The sequence below is a fragment of the Anopheles ziemanni genome, chromosome X (assembly GCF_943734765.1).
Source record: "Anopheles ziemanni chromosome X, idAnoZiCoDA_A2_x.2, whole genome shotgun sequence".
Taxonomy (NCBI): domain Eukaryota; kingdom Metazoa; phylum Arthropoda; class Insecta; order Diptera; family Culicidae; genus Anopheles; species Anopheles ziemanni.
In genome coordinates this window covers 2,820,370-2,843,251 of record NC_080707.1, presented here as the reverse complement: position 1 = coordinate 2,843,251, position 22,882 = coordinate 2,820,370, and the positions used below count along the sequence as shown (strand labels likewise).

Here is a 22,882-nt window from a genome sequence, read left to right as displayed (position 1 = left end):
ACGAAATTTTTATGAGCTTTGATTGTTTTTCAAGTGTTCAGCTGGGACGTTTTGGACATTTTTACCTTACCTTTACCCTTATTTCATAGTTGCCACAGCCATGCGGTTTAGATTTGGTGAACTGGGCCTTCCATCTGTGGTTGAACATTTATTCAAAAGAACCCGATTTCAGTTATGGGGCAAAATGCAAAGGTGCACTTTCAGTTGCTGTACTTTTAATTCTTTTCGCACATTTTTTTCTAGGTTTGGCTTGACGATTCCCTGCAAAACTCGCATTGTATAATGTAACGATGATCTAAAAAGCATTTCTCCATGAAAACAAGCGATAGCTGGACTTGCACATGCCACAGCGATGCTGTGCTTTGGAACCGTGAGATGTTTATTTTTCTATCTGTTACATCTTTGAACAAATTATCATTTTGAATATTATGGTGCAGGACAAACATTCTCTATCGAACATTTCTTTTTTGTTACAGTAGCATTTTATACTGTTGTCAGAATTTGATGCCAGAAGGTTTAAGAAAAAATCATTTACGTACTATGGCACAAGCAGTTAGTTAATTAGGTTTTTCCTAATTTATCGCTCATGTTTGAGTGAGGTTTGGTTACATGTTTAAAACAGGGTTTCTAGACAAGAGAGGCATTCATTCAAGGGTGTTTTTGGTTCACCTAAATATATTGCCTCGAATACTTTTGTAAAAATACCTCCAAGCGACTGTGATTTGATACCCAGCGTTATTTGCATATTTGCTAAATTAATATTTCAATAAAACCCTAAAATTAAAAAAATATCGGACGTGACGACATCTAACCTATTTTTGATAATCCGAGTCCGTATTATCCAGGTTCGATATTGTAAATACATTCTCATCAAATGGATAGTACCACTAAGCAACTCAGGTACGGCAAACCTTGGTTTGGTGGGATCGTAAGCTACCATCACAGTAGTGGTGGCGCGATAAAGAATCAGCCAATGTGTAGTGTTTGTTGGCGTGGTGTCGCGCTTTTGGGGCAAACACCGCGCACGGTTACTAAATTGTCACCGTGGTGCCGAGCTGGCGACGTGGGCCGTGGACGTGTGCGTCTACACGACGGCGGACGCGCGTTAAATGGAACCCTTCCGTCCAGCGCTGACCTTCTCATCCGTCGCCTCCTGTCTGCTCCTGCTCCTCCTCCCCGTGAACCGGCCACCAGCGGCCGTCAGCGATAGCAGCGAATGGGTCGAGCGAGAAGGAGAGCCAAACAGTCGTTGGCCAAACGGCAATCCGCACGATAGAAACAGATGTGGTCAGAGAATGCTGGTGCAGCAGCAGCAGCAGGGAGGATGGCGTAGGTTGCAGCGAGGTGATTGGTTACTTTTGCCTTGCTTCGTGCTGTGCTCCATGCCGAAGCAGCAGATCTTGGATCGGACCACGGTCAACCTGTGTGTTGTCAGTTGGCTGTCATCTTCGGTCCCATCGGTTGGTTGGCACTAATTGCGCCCCATTCGCGCCCCACAAAATCGAAACGGAGAAGAACGTCGGTGTTCGACCGCATGCCGTTCGTCCGCTGGTCGTAAATGCCAGCCGCTCCATCAAACGCAACGTTTCTATCGACTTCGCTGCGGTGTGGCGCTATCTGGAGCAGTGCGATTAGGGAAAGCGGCATAGTAGTTGGCTCCGTATCGGAGCCGGAAAGAGATTCTACCGAGAATGTGTGTGCGCCTTCCGCTCGGTCACCGGTGTGCGCGCGTCAGTGAGTGTGGTGTGCGTGCATGCTCTCGTCGCTGCTGCCATGGATCCGGTTTTATTTTGGTGCAATGTCGGAAGCAAATGATTGTGCCCACGAGCGGCGAATAATCTTGAGATGTGTACTGCATCTATAAACCAACGAACCTGGAAGTCTAGTTGATCCAAATCCGCCCCGTTGAGCAGTATTGAATTCACGTTTCATAACCCCATCGTTCATTGCTCGGTTCTAGTCGTGGTGTTAAAAAGCGCTTCACAATGTGCCTAACCGCTGCAGAAATTACAAACTGTTTTATTCCAAATTGTATATGCCAGGATTTACCCGTTTGTTTACGATTGGCTTCGGTGCAAGCCAAAATCAACAGGACAAGGATCACACGTTCCTTTCGGGTGTTTAGGTAACCTGGCATGTTGGAGGGGATCAAGCCGAATGTTATAAGGCAATAGCTGTTTGCCCGCGATGCTCACGAGAATGTTTTGCCGGGGCACATTCACTTCCAGATGAGCAATTATCACGTGAACCAGCGCCATATCAGTAAGTGGCTGGAGGGGATTTTTCAGGCCTCCCCGAGATGATAGCTGCGGTATATGATAAACGGCCGATAAGAGATAGCTTCCAAAAATGGCTGGTATGACGGTACCGCCGGTCTGCGACTGAACTGGAAGGAAGCGAGGAGAACGTGCAATATGAGTCACCAACCGAAGTCGTTGGTCCCGGTCCACTGGAAGTAAGGTTTGATATGAGAATTTCGTAGTTTCTTCCCTTCTCATCCCGTATGGCAAACAGTACCACACATTCGATGAGAGTTTCAATACCTCTACCAGATGGACCACATTAGAAAGACCCAGCTTAGGAAACCTTTCTCGACGTGCCTTATAACCGGAGTGGCCCATCGAAAGGTGCTTTGAAGCGACGTGCAACGTTAAACGTGTACGTACGTATCCATTTGTAACGAAATTATGTCTACCGCTTATGTTCTTACGGCATCACCTTGACAGGTAAGCTATTTTAACGTTGTCAAAGACAGACGCCACTGTCTGGTGGTGCACATCTCATGGCGTGTTGACATGTACGGGCTAACATCGCAGCGTCTCATACGTAAATTCCCAGCGCCACTCGCTGGTGACCAGAGTAATGTCTATCAACTACTATCGGCCCCGTCCATCCTGTGACATTGCTTTCCCTTTTTTCCTGGGCCTCGATGGAAATTGCCAGCGTTGGAGACATGGAAGGTGTTTTCTATTTCCACACGACTGTTTCCTCAACATGTCAACAGGAACCATCAACATTGGATTTATTCGATTTGTTGCCACATTGTGGAACACCAAGAGAATGAAAAAAGGATTGCAGCTTGTGCCTTACGGGTGAGGTTTTATACACACTGCCAAATGAAAGGAAGGGAAGACTTGATGAATCTATTTACGTACCAAAACTGTACGGATCTTAGTACAAAGGATATGATTACGATACGCCTGTGATATTCAAAACCATACTGACACTCCAATTAACCGACTGATAGGAATGCTTTATCAGACTCGCTTGTACGACTTTGCTGTGTGGCGAGTCAATTCAAGAATCAACATTCGGTAACGTTTATTTAACACGTTCGAGTGTCGGTAGCGATTTTTCTGAGCGGTGCGTATGTTTGATGGAAACTTGATAGGAAATCGAGTGGCAATGGAGACATCTTTTCCTTCCCGACAAGTATCATAGGTTGGCTTGGAGATTGCTCAAATTTGACGACATAATTCACAAGAGACGCTCCCGACAATCAAAGTGGCAACGGGATTGAGGGAATTGTTCAAGGGAATTGAAGAATTGTTCTTAATTGAAGATGGATTTGCGTAGATGAAGACTTGGGGCAGACGTTACGAATGGAACTGCCTCCGCTCAGCCTTTTTCGAGCAATATTACAGAAAGGAGTAGAAGCATAAAGAGTACTTAACGGCTGACCACCGGTGTGCAATATATGAGTCGCATTAGGGAATGTCTTGAGATTAAATGTAAAAGAAGTGTAAAATCTTGGAGTGAACGAGCAAACAGGTGTGGCGAGTTTGAAGTTCCAGAAGAGGTTTTTTGGATGGTGGAAGCATGACTAGGATGAAGCTTGACATGTGTGTCACTATGACGAGTTGATGTGGATGCATCCCTTTTCAGGATAGTGTAATTACAACGGTGTTAGTGCGCGACAGTGTAAAGAAACTTAAACCCATTGAGGAACCGGTACCGTTGCCGGCTGAAAATAAAACCCTAGAGGAAGACATACAAAAGCATTGCAGTTTAATATGGAATGGTCCTGGCTGCGGGACTGGTGGCGATTGGCAAAGTTTCGCCGGGGAGCTGGACGTACGGAACGCAGCCGGCGTCGCCATGGTCGTGGCAGCTCCCCAGTCGTGACTGATACCGCGGAGGCTCAAATCGGTGAACCGAGCATTGACGAAACGCGGGAACATGACTCGAACCCAGGGCAGTCCAAGGAGAGGGCCAAATTCTTCCTGCCCTCGAGGCATAACACCAGCGCTGATGGTGCTGCTGGTGGTGATGATGATGACACTGCACTGTTCGACGAAGATGACGATCCGACGGAACGGGCGCTCTCCGACGACGAAGGGGCCGGCCTGGACCTAGACCTAGACGATGTGTTGCTGTATACGTGCCGATTGCACGGCGACCACCGGAACGACCTGGATCCGGATGTCGACGACGAAGGATGCTGCGGTTGCGACGAGTGTATGATGCTTAACGTACGGCCCGGTTTTTTGTTCTTGTCGCGTGGCGTGTATCAGTTCATCCATCATTCCATTGTTTGTTTGCCCCGGTTCGATCGGTCTGATAATGTATCTCTTCCGTACCATTTTCTGCGCGTTCTCCGCATGTGCCCTCCGACAGAGAAGATTTCTCATGTTTCCACTTTCCACTGTACGTGTCTTGCCTTTTCTCGCAGGGTGATCTCGATCCGACGGATGGACTCGATTCGGACGACTCGTCCACTTCGGGCAAGCAGGTGGTGGTGGCCGTGTGCGCCATGTCCAAGAAGTCGCAGTCGAAGCCGATGAAGGAGATCCTGACGCGCTTGCAGGAGTTCGAGTACATCCGGATGGTGGTGATCGGCGAAGATATCATCCTCAACGAACCGGTCGACCGGTGGCCGCTCTGCGACTGCCTCATCTCGTTCCACTCGAAGGGTTTCCCGCTGGAGAAGGCGATTCAGTACGCACAGCTCCGCCAGCCGTACGTCATCAATAACCTGCACATGCAGTTCGACATTCAGGTAGGTTGCACTTGCCCTTTTTTCACCTGCTTTGAACTGCTCCTGCTCATATCCCATAGTATCTGGGGTTTTTTCCCTCCATTGTCATACGCTTTCTGTCACCTGGGTGTGCATTTCTATCTCGATTTCGTTCTTACAGTACCCGAAATTCCTGTAACCGCCCTGTTTACCAAACTAAAGACCTGGTGGTGCAATTTATAGGAATTTCGGGCACTGCATCTAACAACATATCTGTACACGCAAACGCACACGCCACAGCGATCGCATATCTGCACACGTAAACAACCGCTAGCTAGATGACCTTCTGTCACGCTCTACATGTATTTTGCTCAGCCGGGCAGAAGGTAACCGCCGGTCACACACCGATCACTGACTCCGCATGATCCTTTCTTTATCCTTTTTCTCCGGTTTGTTGCCGATTTGTGACGGGACCACGGTGTGTGCTTGTGTGTGCGTGTGTGTGTGCGCGCGCGCGTGTGTGGGGCAAATCTGGCTTGCCTGTGCCGTGCAGGAGGTAACGCAACCGACGCAGTCATTCTGTTCAGTTCTACCTTCCCAACCTCAAACACAGCCCCCCACCACCCCTCTCGTCACACGTCACACACCCTCCGTCTCCTCAGCCATCCTCGCTGCATCGTGACCGATCGACCAATGCTGCCACACCGGGTTTTACTTTTTCAGTTCTAGCGAATACGCAGCCCTGAGCTCTTGACGGCTTAGCTGTGTGTGTGTGTGGGTGTTTTTTTGTATTAAGTAAAAAAAATAGTAGAAAGGCGAACAATTACCAAAACGCCGGGTATGCATGTTCATCCTCCAATTGTTTCTCTCTCTCCATGCAGTTGAATCCTGTTCTATATATAGCGTAAGGTGGAGTAAACGTTGTGCAAACCTGCAGTTGATTACGGCCTTCATTCAACCTCAATTCTTAGATTAAAGTAGTTTAGAAACTGATTATGTAGGGAATTAAAATTTTGTCAAAGAAATTACGATCAGTTATAACAAATACTAAAAGTATAATCACAAGCACCAGAATAAAACCAAATAATAGGTTTGATAAAATTCTAAAGCTATGCTCCGATAAAAAATGGAACTCGAAATGTCAGAACAAAAACAAGCAATAGAAGTTAAAAAAAAAACACTCCGGACCTACTATCCTGGTACGAAATTTGTAAAGTTAAAGCTCAGTTTGTAGTTGATATCGTTGAGTGTAATCGTAGGTTTCAATCCACATTGTGTATTTTGCCTTACCATTCCGTATTCTGTTATTAAGCTCCACATTTTGCTGACGCAATATGAGAGATGTTTCATGAGAGTTCAATGAAAACGTCAGAACTTTATTAAAGTTTGCTCTGCTCGTGCTCGCCTCCTGTTACAATATGGTTAACGTGGAACAAACATACCATGCGTGTGTTAGAACGTGTTGCATTTTTGCCTTCCTTCCAGAGCTCCCTTAACTTAACGTTGGTAGGTTAATTCGTTATGATTTCGGTTTATCCCTTCAATCCGCAAGCGAGTCCCCCCGATACAACTGTAAATAAAATGTTTTCAACTCAGGGCCTGACCGGGTGGCTTTAGGAAGGTTTAGACTAGCAACAATTTTCCAAGCGCGTTAGAGTAAACCGGTACTAATAATCATGGTGGGATTCGTTTCTGTTCTCTTTCCGTGCCCAACATTTAGGACCGGCGTCGAGTGTACGCCATATTGGAACACGAGGGTATCGAAATACCGCGTTACGCGGTTCTGGACCGTGACTCGCCAGATCCGAAGCGTAAGTATGACGTGTTGTGGTAAAAGCCGTTCTCTATCGTCTAACTATCACTTATCGGTGGGCTTTTGCAGAGCACGAGTTGGTGGAGTCGGAGGATCACGTCGAGGTGAACGGGGTTGTGTTTAACAAGCCGTTCGTCGAGAAGCCGGTGTCGGCGGAGGATCACAACATCTATATCTACTATCCGACGTCGGCCGGCGGCGGCAGTCAGCGGCTGTTTCGCAAGATCGGCAGTCGGAGCAGCGTCTACTCGCCCGAGTCGCGCGTGCGCAAGACGGGCAGCTTCATCTACGAGGACTTCATGCCGACCGACGGCACGGACGTGAAGGTGTACACGGTCGGGCCGGACTATGCGCACGCGGAAGCGCGCAAGAGCCCCGCGCTGGACGGTAAGGTCGAACGGGACAGCGACGGCAAGGAGATTCGCTACCCGGTGATCCTGAGCAACGCGGAGAAGCTCATCTCGCGCAAGGTGTGCCTGGCGTTCAAGCAAACGGTGTGCGGGTTCGATCTGCTGCGCGCGAACGGCAAATCGTTCGTGTGCGACGTGAACGGGTTCAGCTTCGTAAAAAACTCGAACAAGTACTACGACGACTGCGCCAAGATACTGGGCAACATGATACTGCGCGAGCTGGCACCCCAGCTGCACATACCGTGGTCGGTGCCGTTCCAGCTGGACGATCCTCCGATCGTGCCCACCACGTTCGGCAAGATGATGGAGCTGCGGTGCGTGACCGCCGTCATCCGTCACGGCGACCGCACGCCCAAGCAGAAGATGAAGGTCGAGGTGCGGCACCAGAAGTTTTTCGAGATCTTCGAAAAGTACGACGGCTACCGGTACGGGCACATCAAGCTGAAGCGCCCGAAGCAGCTGCAGGAGATCCTGGACATCGCCCGCTCACTGTTGGCCGAAATACAAACCAAAGCGGCCGATTCGGAGATCGAGGAGAAGCAAAGCAAGCTGGAGCAACTAAAGAGCGTGCTGGAGATGTAAGCCGATAGACGATAGTTTAACAGGCACGGAGAATTTTAACACCACTTGCACCGTTTCGTTCGGTTCCTCTCCTCCAGGTATGGACACTTTTCCGGCATCAATCGAAAGGTGCAGATGAAGTATCAACCCAAAGGGCGTCCGCGTGGCTCTAGCTCAGATGATGGTAAACACGATTGCAGTACGTTTGTTTTATTTTGTGCGTTCGTATTGAGCTCCACTTTTCACCCCACCACCTCCTTTTCCGCCTGCGCCTTTTGCATTTTTTTCCGTCAGCACTAGTTTGTTACTAGCACACATGCTTTCTCGATGTCACAAAAGTGGTCCTAATGTTTCCTACCGCTTCCCTAGTTTCTGTGCTATCTTTCCTTGTCTGTACGGTGCTCCTGTTCTTTCTCTTTATGTTTGATCGGTGGTGATGAAAGACGAAACTAATGGTCGTGATTTTTTTTTATCTTTAGCGGATGCACCGAAAGAGCCGTCTCTGGTACTGATTTTGAAATGGGGCGGCGAACTGACGCCGGCCGGGCGCATTCAGGCCGAGGAGATGGGTCGCATCTTCCGGTGCATGTACCCGGGCGGACAGAGCCGACAGCCGGGTGCAGGCGAAGGTCCGGGCACGCAGGGACTCGGGCTGCTGCGACTGCACTCAACCTATCGGCACGATCTGAAGATCTACGCCTCGGACGAGGGGCGCGTACAAATGACGGCGGCCGCCTTCGCCAAAGGCCTGCTGGCGCTCGAGGGCGAACTGACGCCGATCCTGGTGCAGATGGTCAAGAGTGCCAACACGAACGGGCTGCTCGACAACGACTGCGACTCGAGCAAGTACCAGAACATGGCGAAATCGCGCCTGCACGAACTGATGCAGATCGATCGCGAGTTCTCGAGCGAGGACCGGGCCGCGATCAATCCGGGCAACGCAATCAGCATCAACCTGGCGATGAACTTCGTAAAGAACCCAGTCCAGTGCTGTGCGCACGTGCACTCGCTCATCCGCTCGCTGATGGCGGTGGTTGCCGTCAAGCGGGACGATCCTAAGACGCGCGACGCGGTGCTGTACCACGGCGAGACGTGGGAGCTGATGGGGCGCCGCTGGGGCAAGATCGAGAAGGACTTCTGCACCAAGAACAAAAGCTACGACATCTCGAAGATACCGGACATTTACGACTGCATCAAGTACGACCTGCAGCACAACCAGCACACGCTGCAGTTCGATCTCGCCGAGGAGCTGTACATCTCCGCCAAGTATCTAGCCGACATCGTGATTCCGCAGGAGTACGGGCTGACCACGCACGAAAAGCTCACGATCGGGCAGGGCATCTGCACGCCGCTGCTGAAGAAGATTCGGGCAGACCTGCAGCGCAACATCGAGGAGCTCGGCGGCGACGAGAGCGTCAATCGGCTCAATCCGCGCTACAGCCACGGTGTTTCGAGCCCGGGCCGGCATGTGCGCACCCGGCTGTACTTTACCAGCGAGAGCCATATCCACTCGCTGCTGACCGTGCTGCGCCACGGTGGCCTACTGAACGTGCTCACCGACGAGCAGTGGCGCCGGGCGATGGACTACGTGTCGATGGTGTCCGAGCTGAACTACATGTCGCAGATCGTGATCATGCTCTACGAGGACCCCATGAAGGATCCGAGCTCCGAGGAGCGCTTCCACGTGGAGCTGCACTTCAGCCCGGGTGTGAACTGTTGCGTACAGAAGAATCTGCCCCCCGGGCCCGGCTTCCGACCGCACAGCCGTAACGACTCGGTGACGTCAAAGAACGCGGTAAGAACCACCACACACGCCATACAGGATTACGATGTTGTTGGGAAAGAAAATACGAAAGAACTCAAGTCAACCCTGTCCGGAACCACGAATCAACCTTGTGATAACTGTGTGTGATTCCAATTCCTTACGATCACGATCAATTCTACTTCCTTCAACATGTGTTAGAAGTGTATCAAATGCAACTGTTGTTGGCCCAATCAATCTTTGGAAGTGGTGTCCGGAAAGGACATAATGTTAGTGGTGAACGTTACTAGATCCTTTTTCCGGTTACTATTCTGCTTTTCAGAGCGGTGATGAAGATACGACGTCGCGAATCGACGAAGAAAACGACACCGAAGAGGAAAGTTCGTTGTCAAACAATTCCTCCCTGCACCACACGCCTTCGAAAACGCCTACCCATGGCGGCGAAATGGTAAGTAAATGGAATGCTAAAATGACATAGCCCGGCCCCGTTAAATGATTTCCTGCCCTCAGGCTCGTCAGAGCATCAGCGCTTTCGGTAGCGCCGGAATGCCAGTGAAAGAGCGCCGTATCAAGAAGGTCAAACCGTCATCGCCGATCCCGATCGGCTCGTGCCATACCGTGTCCGGGCACGAAGCGATGGATCTGGCCAAGCGGCTGAGCGAAGAGCTGGCCGTTCAGCAGCAGCAGCAGCAGCAACACCAGCAGCAGCAGCATCAACATCAGCAGCTGCACCAGCAGAATCAGCAGCAGCAGCTTCACGGCCATCATCACACGACGACGGGCTCGTTCGGTGCGACGCCGAAGGACATCGTGCGCCCGCTCAGCCCGGACTCAGAGCCGCGGGCACGCTCGTTCGAGCACCAGCCGCACCATCACGCCGCCACGCACTACAGCCACCCGCACCATCACCACCATCACCACCAGCATCACGGGCACGGCAAGGCCGCCCAGCTGCGGTCGAAGTGTAAAGGAGGTAACGTTGTGGTGGGCACTGCTGCTACTGTGCTGAAGTGCGCTGCCTGTGGCGGGATTATCTTCTTATGTTGGGCTTGCCGCAATCCTGTTGCATCACTGTGACCTGTGTCTCTGTGTCGTCCGCCCGTCGCCGCTTGCCGGCGATCATTTGCCAAACAAACTTTCGACTTGCTACGATAAGCTTTCGAACGTTTTGACTGCCATGAATGGCACATTTAGGCTAAGCGACGCATAACCGTCGTAAAACTCACTTCCTAACGCGTTCGTTCCGAGGTATAACCGAAACCGATGTAAAACAGCATGGCAGCTGCCATGCTGAATGCATCAAAGCGTGTCCAACACTAGCACCACGCATGACGTTCCTCTCGTTTTTACATTGAAAGTGGACTGAATTTAACTTGTTATTTAGAATTTACCTGATACAACCACTTGAACATAACGGTACTTTGTGGAAAGTCATTTGGAAGTCATTCGATCTTTACTTATATTACGTTTACAAAATACCCGATTGGGTTTTCGAATAGCTTAATTTTTCATTTCATTTCTAAAATTTTATTATCACTGCGTATATAAACAACGAAAAAGTTTTTCTCATAACAAAACACTTTAGAAATATTTGCTTGTCAGACAGGTTGAAAATGTTTGATCTCACTGGTGGTTGTGAGCATGTTTTATTAATCATGCGTTGGAATTTAAAAAAGCAGCAAAGATCTCATTATCATAGTAGCTACACACACATTTTATTTCAGATAACATTTGCTGTTTTTGGATTTTGGTTTATAGAAACGAAAACGAATTAGTTTCTAGTTTTCTCGCTTTTTTTTTGTTGAACAACAATTTATTAGAACAAAATTAAAATTTTCCAAGAGCGAGCCACTTTCTGAAATAACACATTTATTAACAATCTCGCATCAACATCCTCGCCTCGAAATGAAACACAAGCACATGTATTTGTTTCACATTTTGAAGACTTCGATAAGTATTTTTTTTTTACGAAAGGAAAGCGAAAAAGATACGGCACACTGCTATTTTCTTCATTCGAATGAGATACCTTTCACCGCGTATCAATCTAACATCAATATCTAACCGTGTTATTTTGCTACCTGTTTTGTTCTATTCTGCGACTAATGTGACGCTATATTTGAATAGAATCTAACAAGGTGTTGCTGTGAAACTAGACCGTAAGAGATCGGTAACTAATCACAAGCGTTATAATAAGTGAACTGAACTTTGGGCCAGCGCTATAAATAAGGCGCTGATAATACAACAAAACTGTGGCTCGCTAATCTGTACTGTCTAGCTTTGTTGATTTGCCATATTGTGCACTTCGTCCCTGTATGTCAACGACTAATGGGTCAGCCATGATACGATGGCTCGGGTTCTCGCCGGGTGTGTGCTGTGCAGGTGTATGTTTACATGTGCCGTCCATCCGTTCATTGTACTTAGACTAGTTGCTCGATGTTAGTTTATTGCTTAACTCTACTTTTCTCTGTCACCCCCTCGCTCTTGCTATCTGTTGCCGAACGGATGGATTGCTGGAACTCGCCGCCAAAAAACGCTGCCTTGGGACCGATCGATCGACGCTATGCAATTGTGCGCCACAAATCATTCCCCCCCGGGGCTCTGGGTTATGCTGTCCGCATCTGGCGCTTTACTTGGGTATGGCTGGCTCACTCTACATAAACAGCACTGACCGTTGTGACGGCCGGCGAACAGGCACGCTCCGCGGGTACGCACACGACGAAGCGTGAAGGTAATGGCATCCGACCGGATGGTAGGCATTTAGTTTCGCCCTCCTTTCATCCACCACCCTACCCTCTAGCCATCCCCTGCATTCCGGCTGCTGTCCAGTTGTTTTCTCACCCTTACCATCTTAACCTGTTCGGCACATTTCGTGCTACATCGTTCACCGCCTCCTTCCTGCACCGGCCCGGAACACAACTTCGGGCTATCGGGGACAAAGCTTTCGGTTTGCTCAATTTGTCCAGCTCCTGGATGGTAGTATCTGATTTCCGGTTGATTTAGATCCACGCTGTGTAATTTTGATCCCAATGCATTGTGTGCATGCTAAATGCCCAATGTTTCTCATTTCCAAACCACGTTTCTGGTGGATGAACCTACTGTTTCCCATTGGTGTCCTTTCCTTGTTGCACATTTTGCACACACATGCAGGTGAGCATGCGTTTCCGAATGCGGTACAAGACATCGCCCCTTCCGCCATGATCCCGTGCTTTCCCGGTGCATCCCGTTGCCTTTCTTACTGTACAAAATTGCAACCCACATACGCATATACTCACTGGTCGTTGGTTATTCTGTTCTTGTGCTCGAACTCTCGCTCTCTCTTTCTCTCTATCTGCACAACGTTGTGCCGTGTTAAATTGGAAACTAAAGCTGTTCGTTCGATGTTGTTGTTTGTTTGCGCACTCCATCACCATCAGGCCTAAGCTACTAACAAAATTGGGAATACCCCTTCTCCCTCACATTAGCATTGCCATCTGGTGGAAAGATCGGTGATCTCAAGGATTTTCCTGTCCGGTTGTTGTTTCACAATGTTTCCCTCCTTCCTTATAGTACTTCCCCTGTCTGGCAGGCGGTTAGTCGGAAACGCAAGCAGTAGTATAAATGTATTGTTTCTTCGTAGCCTCTCGCGTAGTAGTTTTCGTCATGCGTAGTTTTACCCTTGTTGTTATGCAATGTGCTACACGGGACCGGGCATTTATGATCATTTCCTATTGTAATGTTTTTTTTTTCTTTGTTTACACTACAAACTTTACACACGATTGCAGTTTTCCTTTTGACTCGTACTTTATCTTTTGGGCCCATATTTGCTAAACTAGTTTTCTAACCAGCGTTCTTCAAAAATATCCCCTTCACATTTTTCTTTTCGTTTTTCTTCAAGACTCAAAGATAACCATGTCAGTTTATAGGCCAACTGTGCATTCCTATGTTTGATGCTTGCTTTGATGCTGATACAAATTTCCTTCCTAAATGAATCATTATCGATACCTCGCCCACCAACCCGCAAACTACCACAGACACAGCATTCGACCTGGCCAACTACCACTACTACATCATTGCGTCCAGGAGTATCCTTTGTTGTTATTGCTATTGTTGTTGTTGTGTTTGGTTTTCCTTTTGACGAGCACGAACCACATCCGGGATAAACGTAGGTTATGGTTTGCTAATACAATTATTTTGCTATATTCTTTTCCCGTCTCACTTCTCACACCATGGGAGACAAGATACAAAGCAAAAGGGGCAGAAAGGTTGGGAAGCTTTTACTCTAATGTGAAATTTCGTTCCTGCTAATCATAACAACTATCGGGATGCACAAACAATTAGAAGGATAAACGCTCGAGCTGGATGAAACAATATTAATACTGTATAATAACCCACAGGTGTGATAAACCACGCAAGCAGGAAAGTAAAGCAGACCCCGCGCAACAAGACCAGTAAAACCGATAAACCATTTACACGTACATTGTTTTAACGCAACTATAAACGAACCTTATATTTATATATTATATATACATATATATAATCTCATCTGACCGGCAGTTGATCCGTGTCCTCGGTTGGTCTGCAACCGACGTTCGCCACGAAGGATCCTCCATATTCTCCGACATTGGGCCGTTCCGTTCCACAATCGTTTTCCACCCACTCCCTCTCTCGTTTCTAACAGCCATCGCTCCATTATCATCCCATCTACACACGCCTCTTCACCTGGAGTTGATGTACGGTTTAGCAGAGACGTTTTTGGTGGTAGGAGACTTTGGGTCGTTTTCTAAAGCTCTCCATTGAAGAACCCTTCGACTTTGATTCAGGATCGTTGACGTGGACAGTAACAAAGCTGCCAGATCGTAACGACATTTCTATCCTTAATCCATGCAAAAACATTGGCTTACGAAATGGAACAGTTTCCATATCTTCCAATTCTCCCCAATCGTTTCGTTTTTATTTTGTGGTTCGTTTATATGTTTTTGACAGTTCGCCGGGCTACATTTTTTCTTTTTATGCACATTTTGTGAATATTACTCATGCAATGTAACAGCACTGTTACTTTGTTTAAGCATACAACACTCTTTGTACATTACCTTTCATTTGCTCTCAACTTAATGGGTGTGTTTTAATTGTTCTGTTATGTTTTATTCAACTTCTGGTGGTTTTTCTTTTTTTTCTTTCTCTCTCTCCTTTTCTTTAACGATTCAACCCAACTCGGGCCCCCCAACTCCGGATGCACAACTGAACTGAACCCTTCCAACCAACCCCCTTCTCCAACTTGGATCCTTGGTTTATCGTTTGATTACGGGGGAATCATCACGATCACTGGTAAAACCACGTGGCCTCGGCCAAACGCGTGGTTGTGCGTGCGTGTGCGCTTTCCCGTTTTTTCCTAATACGTTGTGTTGTTTTGTCGATTTTTACCCCGTTTCAATAACAATGTTGTGTTGCGCATCTATATCCATCCAAATTCGCCCTGTTCTACTTCATTTCAAACACACATACTTGCTTTTGATCTGTTTTCCGAATTTTCCCCACTTTTCGATGCTCGGCGATCGTGCGATCGATTTTCTTGTTGCATCCTTTGGTGCGTTTGGTTTTCGTTTGGATTTGGGAACACGAACAAACATTTTTTTAAAATAAAAACAAACTAACAAACACACACACACACACACACACACATCTCCATACTGTCGTTATCCTTTCCATGATTGCCTTGTGACGCCGCCCTATTAAATTTGTGCCCTCCCCCCGCACCCCTTTACATTGTGTGTGTGTTGTTCAATGTGTTCTATTGCTGCTTTGTTTTGTGTGGTTGTTTTCTTCCCTTAATTTTTTCTTTTGTGGTTATTTTTGTTGTTTTCCTCCTATTACTGTTTGTTTGTTCGTGCTCTGCTGTTATCGGTTGTTTTTCGTTGTTACATTGGTGTGGTTCCTTTTCGCCTGTTGTTTGCCTTTGGCTGTCGACATGTTCGGCGACCGTATTTGGTTGGACCGTATCGAAAACAATTGGTTTTCCACCCCGGTGTGCATTTGTACGTGCGCTTGTTGATGCGATTGCGTGTTTCTTTGGTGTGCGAACTAATTGTTGTACGTCGGTGTGCGTGGGTGCGTTTGTTTTGTACATATGTAACGCGAAACGAAACGAAAAACTAACAACACCTCTCGGTATCACCAACAATTAAATTGTGGAACGCAACAAACCACCAAACCGAATGAAACCGAACATGCTGTATTTTCAAAACAAATTACAAATCAACCCTTCCCACCGAACCTGAAAATGTCGGTGGGTCGGTAACTAACCGTGCCCTCTAATACACTTGCTTGTGCGTTGTTTCCCTCGCAATATATACAATGGTACCGGTTGGGTGGTTGTGTTCGAACTCTTTTTCTACCCCTAACCCCCTACCGCTTGCCACCTTCGCCCTGCGTTCTGTGTTCCCTGTTTGTTCCCCATTTGGCTTTCGAAATGGCGCTGACCCTGGCGCCTCTGATCCCCATACATCCTGCCGCGGCCGCTGTCATCGATGGCGGGACCTACCGGTGGTCGGTGGCATTGCCGTAATGCCGCAGACGACGGGTTGGACGAGCTGTACGAGAAGGGTACGGATGATGATGATGGTGATGCAAGCCACTACCGGTCGGACCTCGAGCAGCCGAAGGAACCGCCGGTTCGCCGGGAGGAAGAACCAGCGGTGGTGAGTTGGAGAGCAAGTATAGTCTCTTTGTGCCGCGAAGAGGTGGAGGAGGAGGAGGAGAAGAGTAAGAATAATAATAATGAGAAGGAGCAGCAGAAGGACGAGGAGCTAGAGCGAATGGAGCTGCCAGCCCGCCCGACGCTCTACATCGGGCCGGTGGAGAATTCGTATAGCTGCGATTCGATCAGTGAGTTCACGCCCAACCTCGACGACCAGGAGCTGTACGTATCTTCCTTCTCCGAGTCGGACGACGAGGTCGATGGGGGCGGTGATGCGAGCGGCTCGGAGACCTCACGCTACTACAGTGCGCTGGGGCAGCACGATTCGCACGACGACGACGAGGCCACGATGCCCTGCACCCTGCGCCGATCGCTCTCGTACACCTTCGCCAACGATCCGGTGCGCCATAATGGCCGGCAGCAGCAGCAGCAGCAGCCATCACGGACAATCGGAGGACGCTGGACGCATCACCAGCTGATGACGCGCAGTGCCATCGAGCTGCTGGCGCACGACGACCAGGAGTGCCCCTGCTACACCTGCTGGACGGCGCTGGCCACGCCCCGGATCCGTGAGCGCCGCGCGGTGAGGGGACGTTGTTACACCACCTCGGCGGTTGGCGGACAGCTGGACACGCTGGCTGTTCCAACGTCGCACAATCGAGCCGCAAAGCCGGACCACTCCGAAGGACCCTTGAGGGTGCGCTACCCGGTGCGTACGCTCGCACGATACGCCAGCGATCCGTCGCTTCCCCTCGGCCCGGCATGGACGGGCGGCGGTAGGTCCGTGTCTCCGGAGGAGGAGGAGGAGGAGCAGGAGAGCTGGCATGCCCGCGTCCCGGAAGGAATGGTGTTCGTATCGCTGACCACGCCGCCCCCGGACGAAGAATGCGAACCGCCCTCATACCCACCGTTCTACGATGTGCACGAAAGACGGCAGCGACGTAGCGGGCGGCAGCTGGCCGATCCGGATCCGGATCCGGACGACCCGCGCAAGCACTCGCAGCAAGCACCTGCCCTCGCTGACAGCGGTCGACGTCCGCTTTTGCCGCATGCGACCTCCATCTCACTACTATCCTCCACAATAATAGGGCCAGCGCTCGAATCAACCGCTCCGGGCAACGTTGACCTTCCAACTCCTCATCTCACATCCACTGCGAGCAGCGGCACTAGCACCGGCACGGTGTGTTGCGCTGTTTTCGCTGATCCTATTGCTCTATCCACTACTGCTGCTACTACTATTAGTACTGCTACTACTACTACTACTACTACCACTTCCACCACCCGAACGACTCAGCCGCCATCATTATCAAGCTCGTCTTCACCACCAACACCGTTCAGTACTAATAACGGCACTGTTTCTGCCGCGATTTTTTTTTCTAATACTACTCGCTCCCTTTTGGCATCACCACCACCACCACCACCACCTTCTTGTATCGCCAACAACACCACGAACCCGATTCGCCCTGCCGACCCCAATGGCCCCTGCGTTGTTGTTGCGCCTGTTGCGGCATGTGCTTCGACCTCCTTGTCGTGTGTCACTCCCCTCACCACTACTACCACCATCTCCACCGCCGCCGCCGACGACTGTAATAAACCGTCGTCGTCGTCGCACCATTCGCGCGCACCCAAACTGCTGCTGGTCAAATCGTACACCATAGACGGTGGTGTGGGCTGCGATGACCACCATCAGGCCACGCCGACGACACCGGGAGGGCCAGCGGCAACGGCAGCAGCAACCGCAGTAACGCCCGACGGGCCCGCCGAAGGTGGTCACCAGCATCGGCTGGAGGGCGCTACCGGCGGCTGCTGCCTGTACGGTTGCTGCGAGGCAAGTCCGGCCGGCTACGGGGCCGGCCGGGCGGGGGGCCCCAGTGGCTCGTCCTCCGCCGGCTGCCTCCGCGCTGGAGGCGGCGGCGGATGCTGCTGCTGCTGTTGCTGCTACAGCGGCTATGGCAGCTCGTACTGCTGCTGCTGCTGCTCGACGCCCTCGTCGTCCACCGGTGGGCTGCACGGTGTCGGGGTTGGTGGCGGGGTAGCGGCGGCAGGCCACTCGACGGTGGGGGGGAGCGCGTCGGCGACGTCGGTGCGACGCCAGCGGCACAGCATTGCCGGTCAGATGAGCTACTTTAAAATGTTAGGTACCTTCAGCAAGAAGATGGCCACCAGCACCAACAGTCTCTTCAGCACCGCTGTCATCAGTGGCAGCTCGTCGGCGCCCAACCTGCGGGACATGATACCGAGCACCGCTTCGCCGTCGGGTAAGTACGAGTACGAGTCTTTTTTAACAGTGCTCGGTTAGAGTCTCCTTTGTGCGTATAGGCATTGTTTTTTGCATCATACACGATATACATACGAACTGTGTTGTATGGACGGTAACTAATGTTTATGCTGCTCTCTAACGATGCACTCCTCTTACAGGTTTTGGTGGCGTGCCCCCGATTCGGCCCCTCGAAACCCTGCACAACGCCCTTTCGCTTCGCCAGCTCGACGCCTTTCTCGAGCGCATGACGACGGGGCCACTCTTCAAGACGCCGGCTTCATCACCTCCGCCCAAGCATCCATCAATCCTGGCCGCGGCGGGGATACCGGCCGCCTCGTCGATGCCGGTGACGCTCGGAACGAAGCGAGCCGAGCAGCCGGAAGCGGCCACCGGTCAGATCGGTCAGCTGCCCACCAACTCTGGCCCGCCGACTTCGACGCCCGGTGGAGGCGCAGGTCCGGAGGACAGAAATGCCCGGGCCGAGCCGGCCACGAGCGGAAGGATCACCGGTACAGCTGCCATCGGCGGTGGATACGCCGGAGTGCAGCAGAGTAAGTGCGACAGCAATGTTTAAACGAGGCAACCTCTATCTCTCTCACTCCCGGTCGCACCTAGCATGTTGTTACTACTCCACCATGCCATAACCTCCAACCTTTGGCAGATCCTCACCCTGACTGGACCCGTCGGGACATGCGATCGACTGTATAGCTCCCTACCATACGTCTCCCGCACCAACTCATTTCAGCCTGGCTTTCTCACAGCCAACCATTGTATACTCTTAGTTTTAAGCGACATTACCACTATGGTGGTCAAGTCAAGTCGTCGAGTCTTAAGATGATAACCCACGAACCTCCTACGGTTTGCTATGGCTGTTAATCTAATTGCAAACAAACGGGAGTTACGTGTCCTATTTTGCCGACAAAACTCAAACTATCATATTTCTATTCGGGTGCTTGTTTCGGTTGCTAGCAATAACTTCGAACATCGTCCTGTTCTGTTCTCTTGTACGCTTATCGTTTTCAGCGAAAAATTGCAAACTTATCTTAACCGCAGCGAACCTTGTGATACAAAGAAAATGTACACGATTAAATTAGCTTTCCTCCAATTTTGTGTTTATTTTACTTCCGTTCTTGTTTCATTTATGTATGTTTTGCAACCGTAAACGTAAGTGTTCGCCAACGTGTCTGTCCCATTTGACTGTCCCTCGTCTACGCAACTGCTCTTCTGTATGTTTGTTCTTCTTTATTTTGGCTATGTTGATTTCGTTCAGTTCAATTTTCAGCCAAATAAAGAACGATCTTATCTAATGGTTTCTCCATAGCTTGTTGTTATTTTTCTAAAAGTGCCGTTTTTTGATCTTTGTTTCTTGTTTGTTTACTTTTCATGGAATGGAAACCATTGCTTCCACTGACACCTTTTCAAGCTGCACCCGATAGAGCTTTGCTTACATGCGTCTGTACATGTCCACAATCTGGACCGATGGTATTGGGTACAGCGCGTAGCTCGACTTTCAAATCATTCTGCTTGCTCTCTGTCTACAATGCAACGAAATAAAATGAGAGTTGGAAGATAAAATAAAACAATATAACAAGGAAAGGGTCTTCTTTCCCAAGGCTCTCCAAACACGATAGAGAAACCAGCACATAATACTATATTGGTTAGCTTTTTCTTATAACTTTCGTTCATTATGTTGGCGTTTCTGCCTTTCTGTTTTGTTATTCGGTCGCATTCAAACGGTAAGCGATGGTTGGTTTTTGCAGGAATGATTATTCAGACTTTCCCCGTTTGCTAGGCCGATTTACTTTCGCCTTTCATGCATCGGGATTGCCGTTCAACAAATATGTAATTTAACGTGTTTTCTGGTTGCGTTGCGCTGTTTTTCGGCTTTTGTATATTGATTCGAATAATAAATAAATGTAGAACTGGTCACGGGGTTATGGTAAGGTTGATAATAAGATAAATTGTAGGCCGCCCGCCCGGCGACGGCTAGTCTGTTGTAATGCTCTTCTTTCTTCCTCACGCGGCCCTACATCGCCACCAACCAACCCCTCGGCAGGCTGGAGCGATCACTCGAGCAGCATGACCAGCAGCATAAGTGCACTGTCGAGCGGCGGTCCGTCGTCGCCGAACTACTCGGAGGTGTACTCGCGCGGTTGCCCGAGCAGCGACATGTCCGCCAGCATCACCAGCAGCACCGATGGGTAAGCGACCAGCGACACATTATCCTTTTTTTTTAATGTAAACTTGTTTTCCCGTTTCCCGTTGCATTGTCGGAGGAGCAGCAGTCTGGCGGCGGTGGCGGGAACCTCGGCGACGGTGGTGATGGGCGCAGGAAGTGAGCAGCTGGCCGGCTTGTCGCATCTGTTTGGTCAACCGGGCGTCACCCCGGCGGCCCAGCAGCAGCAGCAGCAGCAGCAGCGTCTCGTCCTGCAGGACAGTGTGCTGGAGAGCGATGGGGAGGAGCTGGACTTCTCGAGGGGAGCGGGTCGGGGAGTGATGCGTGCGACGGTGACGGACGAGCTGGATGGTAGTCGGAGGCGCAGCTCGACGCTGGACATCAGCGGAGACCTGACGCCGGTCAGCGTGTGCTCCGACTGGGACACCAATACGAACGAGGCGACCAAGGGATCGACCACCAACACCAACACCAACACCAACGATATGGTAAGCGTAGCGGGTCGAACAATTGAGGCGCGGGGGATTCACCACACTGTGTTTTGCATTGTGCTTGTAGATCACAAACACCAACACGGAGGAGGACGACGAAGATGCGACCATTTCGACCGACACCTGCCTGAGCACTGGCGAGCAGTCCGCCGCCCAAACGCTGGCAGATGTCAAACCGATGGCGGTGCAGTCACCGTTCACGCTGGACGAAAAGCTGGCCAAGCTGCTGATAGGGACGGCACGCGGAGGTGCGATGGGACCGCTCGAGCCGGTGGAAGCGGGCGGCAGCGGTGGCGGGGGTGGTAAGATCGACAACCGGGTGCGCAGCGCTCGCATCCAGCGCCAGATCAGCCTGTACGAGAAGGACAGCCGGACGGAGGCGAAGAACCTGCAGCACGAGTGGGACTGGGCGGACGGCGGCGGGAACAAGTTCGGCGAGGGTGTGGCCAGCGGGACGCGGCGCACGGGGACGGACACACCGACCCGCCGCTTCCACATGTCGTTCGACGAGCTGCGCAAGGAGCTGCCAAGCAACGAGCGGAACCTGCTCAGCAGCCACCATCACCAGGTTCAGCATCAGCCGCCCGCCCTGCGACAACCAGCGCAGCCGCCCGCACCCCCTACGTCCCACGCGGAGGTGCCACACACACCCGGTGCGCTGCTGATCCGCGAGGGCTTCATCGAGCCACCGAGGTTGACGCGCGTCACCAAGAGCTTCCACGGCAAGACGGACTACCAGCGGTTCAGCTTCGAGCAGCACCAGCCGGAAGTGGACGACGGTCGCCGCTCGAGTGACAGCCCGCGAACCGGCATCGCCCCGAACCGCTACAACAAGAACAGCATCCGGCAGCAGCAATGTGGTGGGAGTCGCTTTACGACGTCGCTCGTACCGGAACCACTCCGGGACCAGCCTCCGGAACCGACGACGACGGCGACGACGACGACCACGACGACGACAACGACGACGCAGCGCGTTCGCGACGAGGCGGAACAGGAACCGCACGGCTCACGCATGTCAAAGTAGATCCTGTGCGAGTTGAGCCACCTTTTGGTATCCTTTCGGGGATACTCGATTTTCGTAGGACCTTTTTCCGTTATGTCCGCAATTCTAGTAGGTGATTGAACTAGACCGTTAGTGGATGGTAGGTAAAATTGTACATTGTCTGCTTTCTCGCAAGCCTTTAGCATTTCGACAGACGACGTGCAACCAATGTGCGACCCTCTGCAATGTCTTATCAACCGATTGGAGAATCATAAACATTAGTTTGACTCTTCTTCTTTTGTAGCAAATGTGATAAGCTAAGACTTGTTTAGTAAGGTGTGCAAGGGTTTTGCCAAAGCAATTTTAGTCTCCTTAGTCTTTAATTATAGAAATTTCCAATCAGTCAGTGAAGAGTACGCTTTGCAGGTTGTTTTTATTATATCCTGGAGCTGCTGTGGGATTGAGGGAGGCAAAAATATAGTCGCATTTTACCTATTTGCAGCACAGTTGTTTGTAGAAACTAATGCCAAGTTGTACATTAGAGCATAGAATACACGTTACTGGTTGATCCAAAACGACCGATGACCCTTGACTGTTTCATCCGAACACAAATGCCACCATTTCATAAGCCGGATGTGTCCGCTGTGGGGGGGAACTGTACCAACACTTACTCAGTAAAACAACAAAAACAAAGGACTACTTTAATAAGGATAAAAGTACGATGTATTCATTGGTTTTAGAGTTAAATGTTGCCTTCTGTTTTAAATACAATATGATTCTACCAAGGGGCTTAAATG

The 22,882-nt window shown here is 50.3% G+C and overlaps 1 protein-coding gene across 1 annotated transcript; it reads left to right on the top strand.

The window, feature by feature from the left end:
* Positions 1-4,013: 4,013 nt before the first annotated feature.
* LOC131290521 (uncharacterized) lies at positions 4,014-22,398 on the top strand. The gene is made up of 16 exons (XM_058319672.1): positions 4,014-4,472; positions 4,673-4,999; positions 6,678-6,768; positions 6,840-7,758; positions 7,840-7,958; positions 8,221-9,536; positions 9,826-9,951; positions 10,023-10,476; positions 12,166-12,231; positions 16,053-17,210; positions 17,835-18,434; positions 18,595-18,987; positions 20,493-20,637; positions 20,719-21,100; positions 21,171-21,989; positions 22,390-22,398. Exons 1-16 carry the CDS (start codon positions 4,014-4,016, stop codon positions 22,396-22,398), a joined length of 7,383 nt encoding a protein of 2,460 aa, XP_058175655.1.
* Positions 22,399-22,882: the final 484 nt, after the last annotated feature.